At 41.6% G+C, this 26,556-nt stretch overlaps 3 protein-coding genes across 4 annotated transcripts; 2 read left to right on the forward strand and 1 right to left on the reverse strand.

Annotated features, from left to right (window-relative positions):
- Positions 1-4,318: 4,318 nt before the first annotated feature.
- Positions 4,319-9,241, reverse strand: thnsl1 (threonine synthase like 1). 2 transcript variants are annotated; one of them, XM_084180901.1, is made up of 3 exons: positions 9,202-9,241; positions 5,810-7,255; positions 4,319-5,499 (listed from the first exon to the last, which is right to left on the reverse strand). In XM_084180901.1, the coding sequence occupies exons 2-3, from the start codon at positions 7,229-7,231 to the stop codon at positions 4,687-4,689; spliced, it is 2,235 nt and encodes a 744-aa protein (XP_084037027.1). In that variant the 5' UTR covers positions 7,232-7,255; positions 9,202-9,241; the 3' UTR covers positions 4,319-4,686. The 2 variants fall into 2 exon arrangements, with proteins under 2 accessions (XP_084037027.1, XP_084037026.1); XM_084180900.1 differs by having other exon boundaries at positions 9,095-9,237.
- Positions 9,242-10,488: 1,247 nt separating this feature from the next.
- Positions 10,489-12,072, forward strand: enkur (enkurin, TRPC channel interacting protein; the record flags this gene model as incomplete). The annotated part of the gene is given in 5 exon segments (XM_084173214.1): positions 10,489-10,508; positions 11,082-11,235; positions 11,429-11,554; positions 11,558-11,572; positions 11,896-12,072. Coding segments are annotated over 5 exon segments (492 nt in total).
- Positions 12,073-12,676: 604 nt separating this feature from the next.
- On the forward strand, positions 12,677-24,918 carry prtfdc1a (phosphoribosyl transferase domain containing 1a). Its single transcript, XM_084172117.1, has 10 exons — positions 12,677-12,758; positions 12,875-12,981; positions 13,224-13,330; positions 13,877-14,060; positions 16,317-16,382; positions 19,449-19,466; positions 22,389-22,471; positions 22,890-22,936; positions 23,293-23,369; positions 24,794-24,918. The coding sequence occupies exons 2-10, from the start codon at positions 12,910-12,912 to the stop codon at positions 24,839-24,841; spliced, it is 702 nt and encodes a 233-aa protein (XP_084028243.1). The 5' UTR covers positions 12,677-12,758; positions 12,875-12,909; the 3' UTR covers positions 24,842-24,918.
- The last annotated feature ends 1,638 nt before the right edge of the window (positions 24,919-26,556 follow it).

Consider the following 26,556-nt stretch of genomic DNA (forward strand, 5'->3'; position numbering starts at 1 on the left):
AACAGTTCTATTTTAAGCTGGTTGAATGTTAGCAGCACAGTGGGAGAGGATTTGGAGGCTTGAATAGTACAGGAGCAAATGCCATGTTCCATACTCTATTTTCAGATCATTTCCTGGTTCACTCCTAGGTTGAATATACATGCGTTGTTGGACCTAGATTTACTTATAATGAGGTCATACTGATAGCACAGTTGACTTTGAAACCTTGAACATCATACTAACTTATCTTCTACTAATCTTTTAGGTGTTTGGGGGGAAATACTGATGCCCTTCCACCTGAACAGTAAAAGCAAAGTCACTTCCTTGTGGGGCCCTATTGTTCAACCTCTTCATGTGTCATGATGAAATACTATGCTATCACAACCAATTTCGGTATGGGCATGAAAATATATATGGTAGAGACAAAAGAGAGACTAACAATGACAGAAAAATAGGCTTAACATTTTAATAGAAATGTAAATTGCTTTGAAACCTGCCTCTTATTTCTTGGTTTGATAGCTAATCTACTAGTATGACAGATCTGAGGGATAGCGCAAACAGTAAAAGGATGTGCAGCAATAAAGGCCAGCTGTGTTAGTAGAAGCCTAGTTAATGAGTGTGTGGACATTGATAGGAGGTTCTCACATCTCGCCTGTCTCACTGCCTCTCCAACTTTGCCCAGCAATTACTGGACCGTGAACCTTGACGAGATCAATTAGCCAGGTTTTAATGTCACGAGGAGAGATTCGCCATTTTGCTTTATCAGCACCTCAGCTATTCTCTTCACTTCTCTGGCAGAAGTGGAGGATGTGGGGGGTTCTGGAACTTCTGGTTCTGGATACAATTGCACTCATTCTCAGAGAGCTATTTGGTTTGTTTATTAGAGAAAAATATTTTCCCAGCAAAAGTTGTATTTCTTATTTATGGATCACTATGACTGTCTGATGTGGAACTGTTGTTCAGTGGATGAACCTATATTCAAAACCATTCATATCAAAAGAGAATAATGACTTTACACAAAAAAAAACATTTAATACCAATGACCAGATAAATATCAACCGGAGTATATCCTTCGTGTTGATTAGGATTGTAATATGACAGTTCTGACAGTTACATAAAATAGTACATCCAAAAGAAGGGTAATGAACATACATTTGTAAAAAATAAACAAGATCAGAAACAGCACATCTGGGTTAAACCATCCTACATGACAAACATGAACAAGCATATTTAGTTCTATATATAGTTATTCCTTTGGCACAAGGTAATGACTCCACAATTCAGTCTCATGTATTGGGCCTTTGGGACTAGTTAGGAGCTACTAACAGCAGGGCTGCTTCCTCATACTGTTCTGAACCACGACTACCGATCATGAAACCTGAGGGGACCTCTTGGCTGCATAGGAGCCATGTGGTAAATATCACCATCTAGTGGGTACAGAAGACTTACAGTGCCTTCGGAAAGTATTCAGACCCCTTGACTTTTTCCACATTTTGTTACGTTACAGCCTTATTCTAAAATGGATTAAATATTTATTTGTTTCTCAGCAATCTACACACAATACCCCATAATGACAAAGCGAAAACAGGTTTTTAGAAATAAAAAACAGAAATACCTTATTTACATAAGTATTTAGAACCTTTGCTATGAGACTCTAAATTTAGCTCAGGTGCATTTTGTTTCCATTGATCATCCTTGAGATGTTTCTACAACTTGAGTGGAGTCCACCTGTGGTAAATTCAATTGATTGGACATGATTTGGAAAGGCACACACCTGTCTATATAAGGTCCCAAAGTTGACAGTGCATGTCAGAGCAAAAACCAAGCCATGAGATCGAAGGAATTGTCCGTAAAGCTCCGAGACATGATTGTGTCGAGGCACAGATCTGGGAAAGGGTACCAAAAAATGTCTGCAGCATTGAAGGTCCCCAAGAACACAGTGGCCTCCATCATTCTTAAATGGAAGAAGTTTGGAACCACCAAGACTCTGGCCGCCCGCCCAAACTGAGCAATCGGGCGAGAAGGGCCTTGGTCAGGGAGGTGACCAAGAACCTGATGGTCACTCTGACAGAGCTCTAGAGTTCCTCTGTGGAGATGGGAGAACCTTCCAGAAGGACAACCATCTCTGCAGCACTCTACCAATCAGGCCTTTATGGTAGAGTGGGCAGACGAAAGCCACTCCTCAGTAAAAGGCACATGACAGCCCGCTTGGAGTTTGACAAAAGGCACCTAACGATTCTCTGGTCTGATGAAACCAAGATTGAACTCTTTGACCTGAATGCTAAGCAGGGAGAGGGAGACTAGTCAGGATCGAGGCAAAGATGAACGGAGCAAAGTACAGAGAGATCCTTGATGAAAACCTGCTCCAGAGTGCTCAGGACCTCAGACTGGGGCGAAGGTTCACCTTCTAACAGGACAACAACCCTAAGCAGACAGCCAAGACAACGCAGGAGTGGCTTCGGGAAAAGTCTCTGAATGTCCTTGAGTGGCCCAGCCAGAGCCCGGACTTGAACCCGATCGAACATCTCTGGAGAGACCTGAAGATAGCAACGCTCCCCATCCAACCTGACAGAACTTGAGAGGATCTGCAGAGAAGAATGGGAGAAACTCCCCAAATACAGGTGTGCCAAGCTTGTAGCGTCATTCCCAAGAAGACTATGCTGTAATCGCTGCCAAAGGTGCTTCAACAAAGTACTGAGTAAAAGATCTGAATACTTATGTAAATGTGGTATTTCCGTTTTTTATGTTGAATAAATTAGCAAAAAAAAAAAACGTTTTTTGTTATTATGAGGTATTGTGTGTAGATTGCTGAGGGGAAAAAACTACACTGCTCAAAAAAATTAAGGGAACACTAAAATAACACATCCTAGATCTGAATGAATGAAATAATCTTATTAAATATTTTTTTCTTTACATAGTTGAATGTGCTGACAACAAAATCACACAAAAATTATCAATGGAAATCAAATTTATCAACCCATGGAGGTCTGGATTTGGAGTCACCACACTACAGGCTGATCCAACTTTGATGTAATGTCCTTAAAACAAGTCAAAATGAGGCTCAGTAGTGTGTGTGGCCTCCACGTGCCTGTATGACCTCCCTACAACGCCTGGGCATGCTCCTGATGAGGTGGCGGATGGTCTCCTGAGGGATCTCCTCCCAGACCTGGACTAAAGCATCCGCCAACTCCTGGACAGTCTGTGGTGCAACGTGGCGTTGGTGGATGGAGCGAGACATGATGTCCCAGATGTGCTCAATTGGATTCAGGTCTGGGGAACGGGCGGGCCAGTCCATAGCATCAATGCCTTCCTCTTGCAGGAACTGCTGACACACTCCAGCCACATGAGGTCTAGCATTGTCTTGCATTAGGAGGAACCCAGGGCCAACCGCACCAGCATATGGTCTCACAAGGGGTCTGAGGATCTCATCTCGGTACCTAATGGCAGTCAGGCTACCTCTGGCGAGCACATGGAGGGCTGTGCGGCCCCCCAAAGAAAAGCCACCCCACACCATGACTGACCCACCGCCAAACCGGTCATGCTGGAGGATGTTGCAGGCAGCAGAACGTTCTCCACGGCGTCTCCAGACTCTGTCACGTCTGTCACATGTGCTCAGTGTGAACCTGCTTTCATCTGTGAAGAGCACAGGGCGCCAGTGGCGAATTTGCCAATCTTGGTGTTCTCTGGCAAATGCCAAACATCATGCATGGTGTTGGGCTGTAAGCACAACCCCCACCTGTGGACGTCGGGCCCTCATACCACCCTCATGGAGTCTGTTTTTGAGCAGACACATGCACATTTGTGGCCTGCTGGAGGTCATTTTGCAGGGCTCTGGCAGTGCTCCTCCTGCTCCTCCTTGCACAAAGGCGGAGGTAACAGTCCTGCTGCTGGGTTGTTGCCCTCCTACGGCCTCCTCCACGTCTCCTGATGTACTGGCCTGTCTCCTGGTAGCGCCTCCATGCTCTGGACACTACGCTGACAGACACAGCAAACCTTCTTGCCACAGCTCGCATTGATGTGCCATCCTGGATGAGCTGCACTACCTGAGCCACTTGTGTGGGTTGTAGACTCCGTCTCATGCTACCACTAGAGTGAAAGCACCACCAGCATTCAAAAGTGACCAAAACATCAGCCAGGAAGCATAGGAACTGAGAAGTGGTCTGTGGTCACCACCTGCAAAACCAGTCCATTATTGGGGGTGTCTTGCTAATTGCCTATAATTTCCACCTGTTGTCTATTCCATTTGCACAACAGCATGTGAAATGTATTGTCAATCAGTGTTGCTTCCTAAGTGGACAGTTTGATTTCACAGAAGTGTGATTGACTTGGAGTTACATTGTGTTGTTTAAATGTTCCCTTTATTTTTTTGAGCAGTGTATTTAATAAATTTTAGAATAAGGCTGTAATGTAACAAAATGTGGAAAAAGTCAAGTGGTCTGAATACTTTCTGAAGGCACTGTATGTGGTTAGGACATCTCCAGTCGCTGTAGAAACATAATCTAAACCCAAATTCTGTCAAATAAGGAGATCAATTGCACAATTCATAAGACAAAAAAAACCCACATGAATTCATATAATGGTTTATCAATTCATGAATTGACTTTCATGTTCAACTGCCCTCAACAGACTGAATGAAAATAAAATGTACCACACTACCACACTACACCTGGTCCAGAGTCATTAACTGTTTGTTTATCTGAAAGAGACCTAAAGAACTTTCAAGAAAGAGTCTTGAATCATGGATTCCACCTCCTCCACTAACACACTGAAATCAGCTTGACACACTGTATGTTCTCCTCTACTGTTTTCCTTCAGGCACTGAAGCATTTTTTGGTGCATCCGAGGTGTGGACGCTAAAGAGGCCAGCTCCCTCAGCTGGTCCAGAGGATCTGAGGTGTTGTAATGAGTGTTCGGGCACTGCAGCGCTTTGAGGACTGCGGGGGCAAACTTCCCGTGGTGCGCCGTGGAACAGATCACCACTGGACACCACGGGTCCTGTAGCCGGTCAGCAACCGCCTTGGCAACGGCGGTGTGTGTGTCCATCACGTAACCAGTTTTGGTGTGAACATTTTGGATGGCAGCCAGACATTCCTCTTCAGAGCACCAGCCAGCCACCACATCCTCCTGTATCTTTTGAAGCAATGACTCAGAGACTTTGAAGTACTGGTCTTTCTCTAAGCGTGTGAACAGATCTCTAACAAGATGGCCATCACCACCTGAGGTGTGGTAGAGAAATCTCTCCAGGTTGGAGGATTTAAGGATGTCTATGGCTGGGGAGTGCGAGGCAATGAGAGGCTGGTTTCGGAGATCACACACCCCTGTCGTAATAAATTCGGAAACTATTCGGTTTTGGTTGGAAGCGCAGATGATTTTTCTTATTGGGATACCCATTTGCTTAGCGTACAGGGCTGCCATGGCATTGCCAAAGTTACCGGTAGGGATGCATACATCAATGGGCTCTCCGAACTTGACAACCCCATCTTTGAAAAGATCTAGATATGCTGAGGCGTGATAGACCACCTGGGGAGAAACAGGAGGTAATGAAGTAATGCTACTTGAGCTGTACAACAACATACCAAGATATTAAGTAGCCTAGACTGAATGAAATGAAATGAATAAATCAAACAATAATGAATTGTTTAGGATAGCTATATGTAATTCATGTTAATTTAGAATGTATTCACCCCCACCCCTGTATAGAATTAAGAAGGGTTTGTTAATCCCCTATAATACAAATAAGAAATAATCAGTTTACAGTTCATATATCAAGCACATTTTGTGAGTCGTAATAACACAAGTACTACCATGTCATCTTACAGCATGACCTCACCTGTGGTAGCAGCCTTGCCCAATTGATGGAGTTAGCGGTGCTGAGGACAGTGCCATACTCCATAGCCAAATGTCCTGTCAGACCTGAATCCCCAAACATGGTCTTAATGGCCCTCTGGCAGAAGTCAAAGTCGGATAGGACACTGACAGCCCTGGCATTGGCCTTTATGTAGGCTGTCAACTGTAGCTTCTGGATCTCACTCACTCCTTCCTCTGGGAAGAACACCAGCACGCCGACCCTCTGCCGGTCCAGGTCATTCAGGCTGCCGAACCCACTCAGCACTGCACTGCCGGTATCACCGGATGTTGCCACAAGGATGAGGTAGTTGCACATTTGTGGGAGACAATAGGCAAAGAGCTGAGGCATCAACTGCAATGCCAGGTCTTTAAACGAAGCAGTGGGGCCGTGGAAGAGCTCCTGCACAAACTGGTTATGAATAAGGTGTTTCACCGGTGCAATGGCCTCGCTGGCAAAGTTAACCCCGTAAGCTCTGAACACCATTCTTCTGAGCTCGGTACCAGGGATATCCATGGGGTGTATGCACTTTTCAAGGATGGCTAAGGCTCGTTCAGGATAGGACATTTCTGCTAGTCTTAGCCATTCTCGTGCGTCGAGCTTTGGAAAGCCTTTTTGGGGCACGTATAGTCCACCATCAGGAGCTAACCCCTCTAAAACAACGTCACTGAAGTATTTTGAATCACTAGATGATCCGTTATCACTCCTGGTTGACACAAAGGTCTCCGAATCCGAGTTCTGGTATCTCTCCACAGCCTGAAGCACCTTCTCTGCAATCTCCTCAACAGTATCTCCAGTCCCACAGAGCACTCTAGTGTCAAGCCATTTCTCATAAATCTGCTTCCTGTAGTGTAGAATCTGCCTCATGGGGACCCCAGCCTCCTGGCCCACAATCCTGTTAACCTTCATCCTGGAGAGCCTCTGTATGATGTCATCGGTGGCTACATCCAGATACACTACCAGGCCAGTGCGTTTGAGGTGCTGCATAGCCCCAGAGTGGAGTGGGTTGGATCCTGTTAGGGAGATGACACTACCAGAGGTGGAGAATTTGCACAGAGCCTGACCCTCTTCTTCCAGGAAACGTTCACCTCCGACCTCAGCCAGCTTGTCAGCCACCGGCATCTTCCATGTCACCTCCAGGACATGGTCGTCCACGTCAATGACAGGCACTCCTAGTCTTTGAGCAACAACACGCCCCACTGAGGTTTTTCCTGCTCCAGGCAGACCCATTAGCAGGATGTTTTGGTCCCCTATCTGGGGTACAGTAGATAGCCATGATCTGGATATTGAGAAAGGGCTTGTGCTAGTCTGCCATCTCACAGCTTTCAGAGCAAGCTGCCGTGTGTTGTTCAACACTCCCATCGCTATAAACATTTTCACCCTTTGACAGTAGGCTACTGGAAGCATTTTGATGTGGTTGTTATGTCAGATCTGTAAGACAGATAAGATAAGATTGATTGTACAGGGCTAATGACATCAAATAATAACAGGCAATACATTAATTGATGTAAATTCCTTGTCAGGAGCTGTTGAAATGTCTAATTTATGTAGCTACTGTACATGTTGATAACATAATATATCCTGGTTATAGCTACAGCATTTTAGCAGATACTAATTTTAGCCTTTGCTAAGTTACTTGACCAGTGTGAATAATAATGTATAATTTATAAATTTTCTATTGCCCTTTTCATAACAATCACAAAGTGCTTCAAAAGCAAAAAACAAACAAGCAATACATCATCACGAGTAGCCTAGCTACTGTATAGTTACATCAACCAATACAGGCCAAGTCTTTGAGTGCCAAAAATGGAGAGGGACAGTTCATGGCTTGAATAGAGGAAGGTGGTCAGGGAGATGGTTGATGAAGAATATTATTTTTTTTAATTAAAAAAGATGAATAGACCCTAGCTCTCAAACTCTAGGTGGCATTCTGCCTTCTCCCTACAGTTCTCAGCCATAGTCCTCCACAATGGACGCGCCATAATACCCATAAAAACACGGAAATGGTCCCAATGGGTTTTCCGCCATTCATTTAACAAAAAATTCAAATGAATTGTGTGTTTGGTGTAGGCTTACCTTGTGATGTTTTGCTAGCCGTGTAATTATTTCTCGGACAAGTTGAGTTTTATCAATATATTATTTACTCTAAAAAAATGAGCAAAGCTAATTACTGATAAAAGTGACCTTGTCCTAGAGAGATTTGTGCGGTTATCAAAACGTCAAGCCAGGGTAAGCCTACACAAAACACAGACCTTATATGAAGTAGTTCTAAAATCCCAGATGGAAAAATGTATGGTGAAAAAACAATTGGAACCATCTCCAGGTTGTCTGACTCATACTGTGCTACTCAATTAGCTTTGCCCACAACTACAATCCCAATGCTGGGTTAAAGCTGCAATATGTAACTTTTTGGGGGACCCAACGAAATTCGCATAGAAATGTGTGTTATAGATCTGTCATTCTCATTGAACGCAAGTCTGCAAAATGGTAGATCTGTTATATGTGTGCTATTTCTATGCTCCCTGTTCTTAAGTTTCGTTTTTGCATATTTTACTTTTGGTTTTGTACACCAGCTTCAAACAGCTGAAAATACAATATTTTTGGTTATGGAACAGATATTTCACAGCAGTTTAGATGGTACAATGATAGTCTACACTATACTAGCTTGTTTTGTCACATAAACTGAAATTAGGCAAACTATTAGACTGTTAGCAACCAGGAAATTGTGGAGCGTTGTCTGCATAGTGCATATTTAACGTTTAGAAACGTAAATAATCATCGCTTGTGATAAGGCTTTCGAAACATATAGCCATTATCTTTCATCAGCGAGAAAGAATCCTTCGAATAAAATTACTGTAGCAGTTTTGCATAGATCCATACAGCTATGGATGCCTCCATCCAACGAAACTACATTTCTTGCTAGACTTCCTGAATTATGCTTATGCACAGCTGTTCTGGGCATGCTAGATAGCTAATTAGCACAGGTGGTCGCCTCTTGTCTTCTGTCTGTTTTCCGTAAACAAGTGCTGTAACATGGTGATATGGCCGTATGGGAACACAAACCACCCTGTCTCGCTGATATGAAAGAGAAGGTCCTTATGCTTCCAATACCGTACCGCAAGCGATGCGTGTTAATGTTCAGATCTAGCGTCAGGGATGTTAACAAAACACCCCCCTACAGAAGACGCCTTTGTCCAATGACTTATGTGTCATGTAATGGAACGGAGTCATGATCAATGGCTAAATAGAACCCATAGGGCTCATACTTACATTTGTCTTCTAAAATACTATTCTGTTTAACACATATTTTAGGAAATAATTTCGTTGACATATCTACTGTTTCTAGCTAGATAGGTCATGTTAGATAGCTACTGTACCTAGCTTGCTACAGCAACCTTTGTCATCAAGAGATTGCTCTCTGTTATCATGTGACGCATGCGTCACTCGATAATGACTTTTCATTTATTTTATACACTAGGCCTAGCTGGATAATATTTTACAGTACCTTAGCTAGTAAATTTTAATTATTCTAGTAAAGAAACAGCTGATGAAAATAAACCAATGTCAGCCACATTCGACATTGGCTTGTTGACATCAGCTTCTCGTCAGCAACACTAAAAAAGTACTTCCGGGTCACGGAATTTCAGACGTTTTCGGAATAAAAGTCCCCACGTAATAGTAGAAAAGTGTCAATAACCTGTACTTATTCATGATACTGTATATTACAAATTGTTGTCAAAACATTAACAATGATTCATATTCGTTAATATTTAAGTGACATTTGCATTAAATGTATGTTTTAAAACATGTTCCAAGGTCAAATAAATGCCCCCAATGCGAATCACTGTATATGTAATATATTGGCTTATAGAGCAAAAACGAATCTGTAGGGAATACTCAGTAGGGTCTGTAGAATGTATATATGGTGTCATTTCATGGAGCTCTGAATAATACTGAGTGTTGCTGGGCTTTTTCTCCACCCATTCCATTGGCGGCCACAATGCGAATCACTGTATATGGCATAGTTTTCGCATTGTCTTGACACATTTTACAGGAAAAGTAAAGGGACAAACTGTATTTCGTAAGTACCGTATTACATGTAAACTGAGAGAAGGCAAAACAGACAAGACGCAGATTGCATTCAAGTTGCGACACAATGTAATAATACTACAGATAGAACAATTAGCATCTTTGGTAATACCACAGATTTATAAAAACTTTTTTCTAATACTGTCCTCTATGCCCAATGAGCCATTTCAGAGGTGATACAATGTAGCAGCAGTGGAATTCTTAGATTGTACCACACTGGTGCTGTCAAAATCATTCCCCGGCAGTTGCCCAGCAACTGTTGCACAGGAAGCTTGTTGTCAAACAAAACATTCACGCAGAGCTAGTTAGAGTTGAGTGATTTTGTATTCTTTTGGTGCATGTTTGGCAACACAAATTATGTTGACCACTAGCTAGCTATGTAAATTATGTTGACCACTAGCTAGCTATGTATCCACCAGAAAGCATATATAACCTTATTCCAAGGGAGGAGGTTAAAGTAGATATTATGTCTGATGTACGCAACTCTGTGCCATGCTTGATGAAATGTATAAAAACATATGGGATTTACTCAGGATATAAACTTAATGTATGTAAAACTGAAGCCTACGCTATGAATGGGTCCACCCCCCATCAGGTACCCTGTCTGCCAATTTTCAGGTGGCCTGACAAGGGAATAAAATATATAGGCATTACTATTCCTACCTCTCTTGAGGATCTGTATTAAACGAATTATACCAAATTAATTGATGTGATAACCACAAATCTTAGAAGATGGATGATTTTATCTCTCACTTTATCAGGAAAGGTAGAAACAAGATAAATATTCTTCCCACACTGTGAACTACAAACAACTAGCTAGCTAATTAGCTAATGTTAGCTAACAAAGTAACCGTGTAACGTTAGCTAGCTAGCTATGTAAACTATGTAAAAGCTAGCTAGCTAGATTAATCTATTTCTTAAACCTATGTTTCTGTGTGGGGATTGGGAATGTGTGGGCATACTTTGTTGTGCCCTCCCCAGAGAAATATCTGCTCAAGCACTCCAAGGAACCCACATTTACTGAAAGTAAGCAATAGGGCGAGATTACATCTCAATATCACTTTGGAGGTAATTTCCTAACTCTAATTCTGTGTTTATATTTTTACACCACTAGAGAAACTTATTTCATATTTGTATGATGATACTGTCAAGAAAACACAAATACCAGTATTCACTCCAAAAAGTACTTTGTAAAGACATATGCCTTTGAGAACATCATGGCAGTGCCAAGGAAGCCACAGCCTATCTACGCCGACACTAAAACTGGAAACAAACAGCTCCTGGAAAATTCAGGACTGGTCCCAAAGTACATCAAGAAAAACGTGAACTTACCACTACATATGAAAAGACTGCTTTTGCTTTGTCTGTCAAGCAGGTAGTGAATTTGTCCAAGATATTGACTTGCTATTCAAAGAAAGACGCTTATATGCTTATTGCACCAAGACTGGACACTCAATCAATGTGAACTGAACTGAAGAGGATCCCAACATAACTATTTTCCCATCCCCTCCCTAGGACTTCGGAAAGACCCCTGAGTACCTGCAGCAGCGCGCTGAGGTGAGGAGGCCTCAGGACAAGTATGAAAGCTATGTCAAGGAGTGCATGAAACAGGGCACCATGAAACAGCTCTCTGAGGATGAGTGAAACAACATCATACAGGTAAACCACATAGGTCCTTAGAACCAAGCCAATAGAATCTGTCCTAGAATAGATCATAATGATACATTACATTAATGTATGTGTTTTAGCTGATCAGTCAGTTAGATAAGGTTCAGTATTAGATCAATGTATCAAATGATGAATAGGCTTACAAATTCTGTTAAGCACCAGCATACATTCAAAGGGTTTGAGAGAGACATTTCCCAGAAAGACATTCCCATTACGCTGACATACATGGGCTTATTGATAATGAATTGTTCTTGAGCAAGAATGGAAAGCTCATCTCCCTTGCCTGTGTTTTTGATGGGTCATCCTCTTTCCAGGGCATGAAGAAGAACTGGGGGGAGCTGCACCATCAGTACCAGGAACTCTCTGTTGTCATGGACACCACCCCCAAGAAGTACTGCAAGGAGCGTCTGGAGCTGGAGATGAAGCAGCTGGAGAGGGACATTGACCTCATCGAGCGATACAAGACCATCTACATCGCCAACAACAACTAACACACATGACACCTCTTAAGTCTCAATGGCAAATGCCAACATTGTAAACAGATATTCAGTGAGGAAAAAAACATATGCCCTGAGTGCTAGATATGAAACTTCCTGGCAAATTGTCATATCCCTCTCACTGTCCCTGTCTATGATTTCACATTGTTTTGGGAAACTAAATCAACTCTCTGCACTATATTTGAAGATATTTTGATGTCATTTAATCTCAAACATAACATGTCAGTATTTTATGTGGTGCTTTTGTTTATTTGGTAATTTCATGTGGTAAATGCAATTATTTTTTTATTTTTTTAATCTGCTTACAAACTGTTTATAAACATTACTACATACTACGTCATGATGTAATCTTGTAGTTCATTATACGAGAGCCTAAATTAGACTATACTTATCTGGTCCTTTGCCACAGTTTCTTGAACCAAATTAGTCACTTTTCCTTTTTAGCAAGCAACCGTGCTTACAGGAAAACTACTACAGGAAATCACATGCAGCTGATTATCCACCCCTGTGGATCTAATTGTGCCATTCGGTGGTTTATTCAGAAGGACTGGAATACAACAACCACCTCTTTTTAGTCACACTAATGACTTCAGCATGACCACAGCATGCTTGACTTGTTGGCTAGTTTTGAGTTTCAGCCTAAAATTGCACAAAGAATCTCTCCTTAAAAAGTGGAAAAGGTAAGGGACAGAATAAAGCCGAAAAGTTGTCATATTACAGGGAGGGTTAACTTCGAAGAACACTACTTCATTATTATCTTGCATGTAATTGTTGTAATTTGTTCGTTCCCCTTCAGTCCTTGTCTGCTGACTGCATTTTTACATCAACTGTATGTTATCGCGGAAAAACATCATGGCAGAATGCGTTCCATCCAGAGCCACGGGAATGGAAGGAGGAATTGTGGTAAATAGTTTCAAACTTTTTGTTTTGTAGTAGACTATTGTTATATACCCATATTTATCCTATCTGTGGTTTGTTTTCTTGAGTAACTTGTTGCAGCTAATTTCAGCTGATCAAGCACTGTCTTCTGATCATGGACTTTTTAAATTGATAGGCTACTTACAGATATAGCCAATTGGAATATTGCATTAATGAATTGATCATAACTTTGCAAGTGTTCCTTATCTTTGTTTATCATATCTTAGATTAAAGATGATTGGCCCGGATACAGTTTAGAGCTCTTCACTTATCCAGAGCATTACCGTGAAGATATAGAGAGTGTCTACATTCCACATGGGGTTATCATGGACAGGTAAAATTTATTTTATAATCTGGAGGAAATTCATACAAACCTTTTCACCAACTTGCTGAGGTGATCAGAAGCCAATGTACTATTATATTTATGTTATTGTAGTTACAATATGGAACATACATTACTACAGTACTGTGCTTTAAAGGATGCTCTTAAATAGGAATATCACCCCCTTTTTAAAAATCCTTATCACTGGACTTGACCCACTTTATTGGTCTTCTCCTGGTGCACTCATTGGCCTGGGTTCACAGCTCTGATTTTCTACCTCATGTGGAAAGGAATGCTGGTGCGTGCCACATTTCTACCAACCAGGGAGGCTTGGAGGACTTCAAGAAGTCATTGAGTTGAGAACTGTGTATTGAAAGTACACAATAAACTATACCATTGTGTGTGCGCGTGTGCGTGCGTCATACAGACTGAATGCCTTGGCAATTAGTGATAAAGCGTCAACTCTATGGTATCATGTGACCTCAAAATTTAATCACACACTGCTCTGTCTGTGTAATTGTGATTTTCTGGGGAGGTTTAACATGATTTGTACTGTAGGACGGAGCGCCTGGCCCGACACATCATGGATGACATTGGGGATCATGACATGGTGGTGCTGTGTGTACTGAAGGGAGGGTACAAGTTCTGTTCTGACCTGGTGGAGTTCATTAAGGTACAATGCCGCAACTCCAACAAGCACCTGGAGACCAGAGTGGAGTTTATTAGGCTGAAGAGCTACCTGGTAAGTAACATCAAGTTCTTTTAAAGTATTTTGAAAAGGCTGTATCATCACATCATTTATCAGTCGCTTGTGATGAAGTTAGAGATAAACATAGTAGTGAATATGAGGTTCTCTAGTTTCATGTAGTTGAGGAGCTGCTTGGTTGGTGCCACAATATCCTACTATTTATTTGTCCTTTGAAATCTTCTGCATGTATTGTTTATGCAGCTGGGCTTCTCTTCACCAGAGCAACTGGGAGGCCTGTTCAGATGCTGTATCGTCAATGTATAACATTCAAATCTCGAAATGGTCATATTTTAGCACTGACTTCAGAACATTCAGGAAAATACTTGAGTTGAATAGAAATAGAAGCAACCTGTTATTTCTGTTATTAATAATTGGTTCATGTTTGGAGATGGAAGAGTATATAGTCTGTCTGAGTGTGTGTGTGTGTGTGTGTGTGTGTGTGTGTGTGTGTGTGTGTGTGTGTGTGTGTGTGTGTGTGTGTGTGTGTGTGTGTGTAATGTGTATGTGTATGTGTGTGTGACTTTGTTGAGCTACACAATCAATTTGAGAGACTTTTGGTAATGTAGTAGTGTATGTGGACACCTGCTCGGAGTTGGTCCCCCCTTTGCTGCTATAACAGCCTCCACTCTTCTGGGAAGGCTTTCTACTAGATGTTGGAACATTGCTGCGTGGACTTGCTTCCATTCAGCCACGAGCATTAGTGAGGTCAGGCACTGATGTTGGGCAATTAGGCCTGGCTCGCATTCGGTGTGTCAATTCATCCCAAAGGTGTTCGATGGGGTTGAGGTCAGGGCTCTGTGCAGGCCAGTCAAGTTCTTCCACACTGATCTCGACAAACCATTTCTGTATGGACCTTGCTTTGTGCACAGGGGCATTTTCATGCTGAAACCAGAAAGGGCCTTCCCCAAACTGTCACCACAAATTTGGAAGCACAGAATCGTCTATAATGTCATTGTATGCTTAGCGTTAAGATTTCCCTTCACTTGAACTAAGGGGTCTAACCCGAACCATGAAAAACTGCCCCAAACCATTATTCCTCCTCCACCAAACTTTACAGTTGGCACTATGCATTTGGGCAGGTAGCGTTCTCCTGGCATCCGCCAAACCCAGATACGTCCGTCGGACTGCCAGATGGTGAAGCGTGATTCCTCACTGCAGAGAACGCGTTTCCACTGCTCCAGAGTCCAATGGCGGTGGTCTTTACACCACTCCAGCCGACGCTTGGCATTGCACATGGTGATCTTAGGCTTATGTGCGGCTGCTCGGCCATGGAAACCCATTTCATGAAGCTCCCAAAAACAGTTATTGTGCTGATGTTGCTTCCAGAGGCAGTTTGGAACTTGGTAGTGAGTGTTGCAACCGTGGACAGACAATTTTTACGCGCTACACACTTCAGCACTCGGCAGTTGACCGGGGCAGCTCTAGCAGGGCAGAAATTTGACAAACTGACTTGTTGGAAAGGTGTTATCCTATGACGGTGCCACGTTGCAAGTCACTGAGTCCTTCAGTACGTGCCATTCTACTGCCAATGTTTGTCTATGGAGATTGCATGGCTGTGTGCTCAATTTATATACCTGTCAGCAACGGGTGTGGCTGAAATAGCCGAATCCACTCATTTGAAGGGGTGTCCACATACTTTTGTGTGTGTAGTGTACTTTAGGATGGTTCGATATGAGCGTTAGGAAATTAGCTTAAGGAAATTAAACGTGAAATGAGAAATTATTGGAAATGATAACTTTTTCAGTCTCCTCATTGTGCGCTATACTCCTATGAAAGGTCATGAATTTCTGTCACATCGATTAAGGCAGCCCCCCGCACATTTCTGATTCAGAGGGGTTGGGTTAAATGCGCAAGACCAATTTCGGTTGAATGCATTCGGTTGTGCAACTGACTAGATATCCCCTTTCACTTGGGATTTTGTATTTTGGCTAACTCAGCATCTGAAATATCTGACTCCAGCATGATTGTAGAATTGAGCTGACCTGAATGACAGTGTCTGTATTAGCTCCATTGTCACTGTCCTTTATTCTGGCCCTTTTCCATTCCATCTAAAGCCTCACTGTCTAAATGATAGTGATTATGTAGACACTAGACAGTCACCATCATGGACATTTCACTGATCTGTGCAGCATAGTCATCCTGGATGTCATGTTTGGGGACATCTCTGTGAGGTTATCTGTGTCTTGCCTCTGTCCAGGACAGAATGGTGACTGTTCACACACTCAATACCGTTTTTTTCTTCTTCTCTAGAATGACCAATCAACAGAGGACCTGCACATAATAGGAAGTCAAGATCTATCTGTTCTACGAGGCAAGGTATGTACATGCTTAAATAAATTGGAATGATTTATTTCTGTAAATAATCTTTCCATTGCTATCCCTCTGGGAATTTAGATTATATGCTGTCAGATACCCTTTGTTCTAAAGAATTTGAGCGTGAAGAACGTTTTTGATATAAGGTCATAACTAGCCACAAGGGGGCGCACTCAGCTCTGCTGTTGAGTGTTGACAGGGCTCTTGGAAATGTATCAGTGTGCTCATTTGGGTGGTAAAGGAAGAAAGAGAAAGACACACACACTTTTAAGACAAATTCAGATAAGGTATACGATCTATAAGAAGAAATAAGAAGATTGAGCTGAAGAATGAACTACCCCTGGTATATTTCACATAGGTGTGGCCCTCTATGTCTAAGGAGTGGGCCCAACGAATCACCACAAGGCATAGTAGATCCATATAATGAAAATACATATTTTGACTCTATGGCATGAGGCAAGGTTTAGGTCCTTCCATAAGAGACAGACAGTTTAAGACATTCCTGCGTAAAATTGTGTCTACTAAACTACATTTCTGGACTGGAGCGAAGAGAGTGAACCCAGTGTCATCCTGCGTTCATTCGGCTGGTCATACATTTTGGGGTTTTCCCTGACAACCGTCCTCTTTGTGTACCCTTCATAAGTGTAACTTTGTCAGTGTGTTGCAGCCATCACCAGGTTGAGAATGAATCACTCATCTAGTCCTATCCTCTTCCTAAGGAAATACTTGACGATAAAAAATAGGGTTTTGGTGGATCATCATCCACCCCACACAGTACCATTGAAAGATTTGATGGAGTTTATGTCAACGGTGCTCAAGATGATGGTATGTGAGTGGTGTTGGGAGTGATGCCCCCATCTAGAAAGAATGTAGTCTTACAGCACAGAGTTACTGTCTCTATCTCAGTAGCAAGGTATATTTTAGGAGTCAGAAGAGGACACCGGCAATGTCATGCAAAGTTTTTTTTAACATACAACTGAACAGGCAAAAACCTTAACTAAGATTTGTTTTTGCTCAGGGTTAGGAGGTCAACAAGAATAGCTGTCTGTCTAACCCAGCAAATTTGCGCAAGTCAGGAACATTAATCTTCACCATGGGTAACTAGATGGCTGCCATCAATCTTCACTAAATGGCTGCCATCTCAGCGTCATGCCGTCATCCCATGGCACAGCTGAGTGGTGCCAGTCATTGGGGCATGTGCCAGTCATAAGGGGTGCCAGTTATTAGGGGCGTGGACTCTGGCCAACCGTCAACTAGCATTATTGGCAATGGCATACCATTTATAGCACTTGCTTTTCCTAATCCCAAATGTCATCATGGAAAGTCGAGGTGTGTTAAAGTTCAAATGCATAACACTGTTGCAAATATGTAAGTGGGGGAGGCTGGCTGGATAGGTTCAAGAACAGATCTGTCAAATGACTTGATTTTGCAGGATTCTCTGCATGGGGTCGAGTTTCTATAGCTTACCTCCTTTCCCAGTCCATCATCAGCAGAAGGGAGGCAAGTACAGGATTTTATTTGGGATTTTAGCAATAGGACAGATAGCGGAATGAGGGCAAAAGCCTTTGGGTGTAGTGGAGGGGGTTAGAATGATGTAACACATTGTCTGGTAGAATAATACACCAATTACCTCCAAGCATTTGTGTTTCGTATCTTTAACATTCTTGAGGGGAAATGTAATCCATATTGAATAAGGTCATATAAAAGCCACTGATGTGGTTTTTTGAGGCTGTTTTGTTTACCTCTTTTTCATGTGGCAAAGCAGGTTAGTTCTGCTCAAGGTTTCCATGTTTTCTCTCTCTCTACTACACTAAACAAAAATATAAACGCAACATGTAAACTGTTGGTCTCATGTTTCATGAGCTAAAATAAAAGATCCCAGAAATGTTCCATACTCACAAAAAGCTTATTTCTCTCAAATGTTGTACACCAAGTTGTTTACATCCCTGTTAGTAAGCATTTCTCCTTTGCCAAGATAATCCATCCACCTGACAGGTGTGGCATATCAAGAAGATGATTAAACAGCATGATCATTACACGATGGGGTTATGGTATGGGAAGGCATAAACTACAGACTACGAACACAATTGCATTTTATCGATGGCAAAAATACTGTGACGAGATCCTGAGGCCCATTGTGAGGCCCATTTTTTTAAAGGTATCTGTGACCAACAGATTCATATCTATATTCCCAGTCCTGAAATCCATAGATTAGGGACTAATGAATTTATTTCAATTGACTGATTTCCTCATAGTCTCCTGAGTGGCGCAGTGGTCTAAGGCACTGCATCGCAGTGCTAGCTGTGCCACTAGAGATCCTGGTTCGAATCCAGGCTCTGTCGTAGCCGGCCGTGACCGGGAGACCCATGGGACGGCGCGCAATTGGCCTAGCGTCGTCCAGCGTAGGGGAGGGAATGGCCGGCAGGGATGTAGCTCAGTTGATAGAGCATGGCGTTTGCAACGCCAGGGTTGTGGGTTCGATTCCCACAGGGGGTATGAAAAAAAATAAAAATTATGTAAGTTGCTCTGGATAAGAGCGTCTGCTAAATGACGTAAATGTAATATGAACTGTAACTAATATCTTTGCTCAGCATAGTTACATGTCCTTACTCCCTATTCATAGTTTTACATAACACGGTTCAGGTGTAGCGTGTAGGCCCACAACATTGGCCTCCTGCCTGCATTCTCTCAGAGCACTCGCCTCAAACCATAGATACACTCCACCAGCCAGACAAAGAGCCTCATACACAGCCAAGGGGGGAAAGCTGTCATTTGAACCCCTGCACCAGAGAAAGAGTCCAACTGTAATTATCTTTCTGTCTAAGACATTTGGAAGTGCATTTGGCTCAGTGTTAGGAACAACTGTACATTATGAGGGAGTATAATGACATGTCTGTGTGTCTCTTTGGGACTAAAATTAGATCCAAGATTGTCACTATAGCTACAGTCTAACAAGTGTGAAGTCAAACTCCCAAGTATTTGCCCCTATGTTTGAATGGAAGTTGTTGTGATGTTGCAGTTCAGAGATGTTAAAGATGGGTTTCTCTCTTTTTTTTACATGGCACAAAGAATGTCTTGATTGTAGAGGTAAGTGACTTGCATCATCTCATGGTACAGTATTGCAAATGCCTTGAATTTGCCTTGATGCCTTGAATAAAGTTGATAAAAATTGTCAAAGACTCCAGCCACCCAAGTCATAGACTGTTCTCTCTGCTACCGCACGGCAAGCGGTACCGGTGCACCAAGTCTGGAACCAACAGGACCCTGAACAGCTTCCATCCCCAAGCCATAAGACTGATAAATAGTTAGTTAAACAGTTAACCAAATAGCTACCCGGACTATCTGTATTGACCCTTTATGCACTAACTTTATTGACTCATCACATAAGCTGCTACTGTTTATTATCTGTCACTTTATTCCTAGTTATATGTACATACAGTATCTACCTCAATTACCTTGTACCCCTGCACATCGACTTGGTACTGGTACCACTTGTACATAACCAAGTTATTGTTACTCATTGTGTAACTATTATTACTTTCATTATTACGTGTTTTACTTTTCTATTATCTATCTATTTTCTTTTTCTCTGCATTGTTGGGAAGGGCCCTTAAGTAAGCATTTCACTGTTAGTCCACACATGTTGTTTATGAAGTACAGTGCCATGAAAAAGTATTTGCCCCCTTTCTTATTTTCTCTGTTTTTACATGTTTTTTATACCGAATGTTATCAGATCTTCAACCAAAACCTAATATTAGGGAACCTGAGTAAAACAATATTTAAAAAATTGATACTTATTTTATTTATTTAATTAACAAAGTTATGCAACATCCAATTCCCCTGTGTGAAAAAGTAATTGCCCCCTTACACTCAATAACTGGTTGTGCCACCTTTAGCTGCAATGACTCCAACCAAACGCTTCCTGTAGTTGTTGATCAGTCTCTCACATCACTGTGGAAGAATTTTGACCCACTTGCATGCAGAACTGCTATAACTGCTATAACATTTGTGGGTTTTCAAGCATGAACTGCTCGTTTCAAGTCCTGCCACAACATCTCAATTGGGATTAGGTCTGGACTTTGACTAGGCCATTCCAAAACTTCAAATGTGTTGCTTTTTGACCATTTTCGTGTAGACTTGATTGTGTGTTTTGGATCATTGTCTTGCTGCATGACCCAGTTGCGCTTCAGCTTCAGCTCACAGACGGATGGCCTGACATTCTCCTGTAAAAAGCTCTGATACAGAGCAGAATACATGGTTCCTTCTATTAAGGCAAGTCGTCCAGATCCTGAGGCAGTGAAGCATCCCCAAACCATCACACTACCACCACCATGCTTGACCGTTGGTATGATGTTCTTACTGTTGAATGCAGTGACATAATGGGACCCGTCTTGTCCAAAAAGTTGACTCAAGTTTGCCAAAAAGCACCTGGAAGCACCTGGATGATCATCAAGACTCTTGGAAGAATGTTCTATGGACAGATGAGTCAAAATTATTACTTTTTGGACGAGATGGGTCCCATTATGCCTGTCAAAAACCAAACACTGCATTCCACAGTAAGAACCTTATACCAACGGTCAAGCATGGTGGTGGTAGTGTGATGGTTTGGAGATGCTTTGCTGCTTCAGGACCTGGACGACTTTCCTTAATAGAAGGAACCATTAATTCTGCTCTGTATCAGAGCTTTTTACAGGATAATGTCAGGCTATCTGTCTGTGAGCTGAAGCTGAAGGGCAACTGGGTCATGCAGCAAGACAATGATCCAAAACACAAAATCAAGTCTACATGAAAATGGTTAAAAAGCAACAAATTTGAAGTTTTGGAATGGCTTAGTCAAAGTCCAGACCTAATCCCAATTGAGATGTTGTGGCAGGACTTGAAACGAGCAGTTCATACTTGAAAACCCACAAATGTCGCTGAGTTAAAGCAGTTCTGCATAGAAGATTGTGCCAAAATTCCTCCACAGCGACGTGAGAGGCTGATCAACAACTACAGAAAGTGTTTGGTTGGCGTCATTGTAGCTAAAGGTGGCACTAGTTATTGAGTATAAGGGGGGCAATTACATTTTCAAACAGGGGCGTTTGGTGATGGCATTATTTTGTTTATGAAATAAATAAAATAAGTTTGTAATTGTTGTGTTATTTCTTCACTCAGGTTCCCTTCAACTAACATTAGGTTTTGGTTGAAGATCTGTTAACATTCCGTATGAAAAATATGTAGAGAAAATTAGAAAGGGGCAAATACTTTTTCACAGCACTGTATGTGAGGAATACAATTTGATTTGGTTTGATCTATATGCAGGCTTATTATATTATACAGTAGGCCTATAAATATGCCATATTCCCTCCTGCTTATGAATAAATATGAAATGTAATATACGAAAATATTGAATTTCTTCACTTATTCTGATTTACTATTTTGATAATCAGGTCTTAAATAATGCAATAACAACCAAACGGCAAGGGATCGATAAATTGCATAGATTACATCATAACATATAACATGCCTATCATTGCATACAGGCAATAATTGCTTTAAATTAATAGTTTTCCTGCTACCCTCCAAGCTCCTGGTGCACATAGGCCAGACCTCTCTTTTTTGTATTTTTTTCCCCCTTTGAGATGTTTCAGATGTGAAAGTTTCCAGACTGAAGTCATCCATGCATAAACACTAGGCCTTCACCACATGATGGCTGTTTAGCCAACACTCTAGAGGAAAAACAGCATCTGAGATCCAATCAACATTCTAGATAGGCTGTGTGATATACACACACATACACAACTGCATGAATTTTGTCACATTGCATTCTGCACTTCTATATAATTCGTGTAATTGTTAATCAGAGATTTCAAGGAACAATTTCAAAGCAAAGCAAAACATTGTCATTGATATCTGTAAAAAATCTGTGGATTCATGTTATCGGTTGCTATTGCGATCCATTCTCTTCTGAGAGCAGTCCACATTCATGGCCCTCCCTTCCTCTATCCCTCTTCTTTCCCATGTCTCTAGGCTATAGTCGACACAGGAAAGACCATGAAGGCCCTTCTGAAGCATGTGGAGGCCTTTGAACCCAAGATGGTCAAGGTCGCCGGGTGAGTCAGTCTGTCAGAGCTCTCCATGTCCACGGAATGCCGAGCCTGTGACAGCCACAGGAACAATGTAAAGTTTGCAATTGTGTTTCATTGCTTGAATTCAACTATGTTAGTATATAATTGTTTTAATAAATCAATCCTTATGTATACCCCAATATATTTTAGATTTAGAATGGCATAGGTACTGTACTGTATGCCCTTAGTTTCCACTTTGAAGCTTCCGTAATCAGTGTTGTTCCTGTCTGAATGATAAGAATAGCTACCCTATCGCCATCTTCACTATAATCTAGGCATGAACTGCTTATGTAGTATCACTGTAAATTGTTTTAATCTGAGATCAAATCTCTTCTGCATGATTCATTGCAAATGATTGTGGAGATTAGCTTCGTTAATGGTTGTACTGTCATGTCTGTTTCAGTCTGCTGGTGAAAAGGGTCCCTAATGTGGTTGGAAGCCTTCCAGACTGTAAGTGCATCTCTATTTAATGTCATCCATGATGCCATCCAGGATTTCACTCATCCTTCATTCATCCTTCAGAACAAGATTTATACTGTACATGTCATGTTACTGATATCTCAGTCTAAAGCCCAGGTGGTTTCGAATATTGAATGAGCTTGTATTTTAAATGTTGTATGTTTAATACATTACAAGGTGCTTTGTTTGAGGTTGGTATTTGATCGTGAGACATTTCGAGAAGATTTTCTGCTATACAGACCTAATATAACCCCTGACATTGACTCAAGTTTGAATTTATGGTTTATTCAGACCATCTCTACATATTTAGCATATCAAATTTTCTGTGTCTGTATATGTTTTAACAGATGTGGGGTTTGAAATTCCCAACCGTTTTGTCGTGGGCTATGCCTTGGACTACAACGAGTATTTCCGTGACCTGAATGTAAGACCCTACTTTTACTTCTGAACTACACATGACCTTTTAGTTTAAAGAGCTGTTTGAAAGGGATGAAAGAGCCGGGAGCTGAGAGTAAACATAGTCAAAGAGACACTTCTCTCCCTGAAATCTAAACTCACCCAGGTATCCTCGGTGTGTGTTTGTGTGTATCCCTGTGTGTCTCTCTCTGTGTGTGTGTCTCTGTGTGTGTGGGTGTCTCTCTCTCTCTGTGTGTGTGTGTGTGTCTCTCTGTGTGTCTCTCTCTGTGTGTCTCTCTGTGTGTGTGTGTCTCTGTGTGTGTGGGTGTCTCTCTCTCTCTCTCTCTCTCTGTGTGTGTGTGTGTGTGTGTGTGTGTGTGTGTGTGTGTGTGTGTGTGTGTGTGTGTGTGTGTGTGTGTGTGTGTGTGTGTGTGTGTGTGTGTGTGTGTGTGTGTGTGTGTGTGTGTGTGTGTGTGTGCGTGCGTGCGTGTGTGTGTGTGCGGGTGCTCGTTGGGGCGCATGGGCCTTCGAGTGTGTGCGCGTTCGGGGGTGTGTATGTGTGCACTGTATGTTTTGGAATACCTGTATGTTTTCCTGACCTCTTGCACTGTGCCCCATGCCAACACTCCTATGTTAAATTGAGTTACAGTGTTCTTATTTTAAATGTACTGCCCTTACCTCTATTATGAATACCTGTATCAAGGAGATACTCAGATTTGTCTGAAACACAGCACCCCAAACTCACACCCACACCTTTGGCCTGTGTGTGTTTTGTGTGTGTTTGCGTGTGTTTGCGTGTGTGTGTGTGTGTTTGTGTGTGTGTGTGTGTGTGTGTGTGTGTGTGTGTGTGTGTGTGTGTGTGTGTGTGTGTGTGTGTGTGTGTGTGTGTGGTATTCATTACAGAAATTGGAAGGAAGGTCAAACCAGGAATGTAACGGTTAGGATCTGCTTATCTGGCAGAGTGAGGGCTTCCCTTCTCATCTTAGACATCTTAATTCCCCACTTAACGACTATTAGTAATACCAGTTAGCACATGCTACATATCAGTACAATCATATGATTGTTATCAAGGAAGTGTTCATTTATCAGTTTGAGATTGACCTTCGATGACCTTTGAACCCTGAATCTTTAAATTATGTAAAGTTCAGTGCGCTAGCATAATGGAGAGGCGAGATGATTCCTGTCATATGGGGAAAGTCTGACCTTGCTTTCCCAAATTCACATCCCTCCACAATCTCTAATCAACTCAAAACATTTATCTTCTGAGGGCTCGTCGTCACCGTGGTATTTCAACACTCCAGCAGATAAAACACAACAGATAACTAATTTATGTTCTGTAAACATGGGGGATTAAAACATATTTCAGTGACGTTCTATAAACGATCAAAGTGTTGCTCGCTTGATTTAACATCTGACTGAGCGGAACAACTCTCTTTCTCTTCCTCCCTCTAGCATATCTGTGTCATAAGTGAGATTGGAAAAGTGAAGTACAAGATTTGAAGAGAAGTCACATGGGTTGTTCAGAGTTGCAGTGTTTTCAACTTGTGGCAGCATGACAAGTGCCTTCCCTTCTCATATCTTCGTTCGTGCTCTGTTGTGGATTATTGTTGGTTTATTCATTTCATAATAAGAGACACCTTGCATGTGCTTTATGCAAAACATATAAGTTCTGAGTTATTCAAGTTACATACAACCTTGATTTCCAAATTTTAAGACAGTCACACAGTGAATTATTTTTTTCATTTTTTTTTTCATATGCTATTGTTTTTGTAAACATCATATTACAGTGTTGACAGAATATGCTTTAACGTAATATGCATCTATAACTTTATATGTAAAATACTAATGTTGTCACCAATTATCTAATATGTGCCAAGCACAAAAAATAAAACAAGAAAGAGTCTGGGTTATCAGTGGCCGATTGCTTTTGATTGAAAGAGAAGAGGTTGAAAGAAGGAGTTGAATGTTGGCCTAAAGAGGGAGCACCCCAGCCTGAAATGTATGTTCTGACTGTCTATTTTACCCAGCTGTTTATCCAAAACAACACTGCCTGTTTAGCTTCAGTGTCATTTGTGCTAACTAAGTTTATTATTTGGCATAAGCTGGCTTTCTCTCTCTTTGTCTTTCTGTCTTTTATCTTAGTAATTCATAATATGTTATGAACAAATTTGGAATCAAACATGAAACCATCCTGGCAAGCCACAAGACATGGTTTGTATTAGCTCAAAGTTAGCTCAACCATGCAAGGAGGCAACAACTATCCAAACATTTATTTTGCTATACAGTATATACCATGAAACAGGAAAATAAATATCCATTAGGTAGATTTTAGTGCAAGCCAGACCCCTGGTTTTCTCTCTAATGTGTGGGTGGTTTGGTGGGTGTTTGTGTGTGTGTTGTGTAGAGGGGTACATGAGGGGTCGAGTAATAGGAACAGAGTGTTCCTGCCCAGAGAGCAAAGAGAGGGAAAAGAACATCACAAAGGAACTGTATATCCAGATACAGTACTCACCAAGCACTTCCATCTAACGAATAGCAATGCAGTGGACCTATTTATTTTCCACAATGATTTTACAATAGCTTCCAACAGCACAAATGTAGCTGAACTCAAACAATTTGAACGAGTAACTGACATGGCTTTCAGAATCTTTTAAACAGTATTGCAGTGCGGTGTTGTCAGATTTATATGGATAATGAATGTACTAAGAAACCCTAATAGCTTATGACAAAAAACTATGCACATATTCTATCCAAACATCAAGCCATCAATAAATAATCATAAAATAATTCAAATAAAAACTAAAATTCCTTTTATGGTTTCACCCATTTCACCCACTGACAGCCCTTGACAGATCTGAAAGTGCTGTTAAACTCAAATAATCTGTCATCAGCACTAATCATAAAGAACACAACGGTCGGTTGGAGCTTGGAGACAGACAGCTGTATGATGGTGTGGTGGAAACTAGAGAGCCAAATGGTTCTCTTTGCTGCTCCAACCCTGTGTTCCATGAGTCAGTGTGGGCGTCAGCTGGACGCTTGGATGCAAATGCCAGGACTCTCTCTCTCGCCATCTGTCACCAGTTAGTTCTCCTCCTGTTCTGAGCCATTTAGTTATTTATTAGTCCACTCATTTATTTGCTTAGTTGTGTGTTTGGCTATTCGGTTCATACAATTATAATTTCCTTTAAACTTAGGTTGTTATTTTTTACAATTGT

This window comes from Coregonus lavaretus (genome assembly GCF_964263955.1).
Source record: "Coregonus lavaretus genome assembly, chromosome: 2".
Classification (NCBI taxonomy): domain Eukaryota; kingdom Metazoa; phylum Chordata; class Actinopteri; order Salmoniformes; family Salmonidae; genus Coregonus; species Coregonus lavaretus.

Coding starts and splice junctions, on each gene's coding strand:
- thnsl1 (XM_084180901.1), bottom strand. CDS start 7,231: ATGCTTCCAGTAGCCTACTGTCAAAGGGTGAAAATGTTTATAGCGATG. Junction 5,500..5,809: donor GGGCAAGGCTGCTACCACAG/GTGAGGTCATGC, acceptor GTTTCTCCCCAG/GTGGTCTATCACGCCTCAGC.
- prtfdc1a (XM_084172117.1), top strand. CDS start 12,910: ATGTTATCGCGGAAAAACATCATGGCAGAATGCGTTCCATCCAGAGCC. Junction 12,982..13,223: donor GAATGGAAGGAGGAATTGTG/GTAAATAGTTTC, acceptor ATCATATCTTAG/ATTAAAGATGATTGGCCCGG. Junction 22,937..23,292: donor GGTTGGAAGCCTTCCAGACT/GTAAGTGCATCT, acceptor ATGTTTTAACAG/ATGTGGGGTTTGAAATTCCC.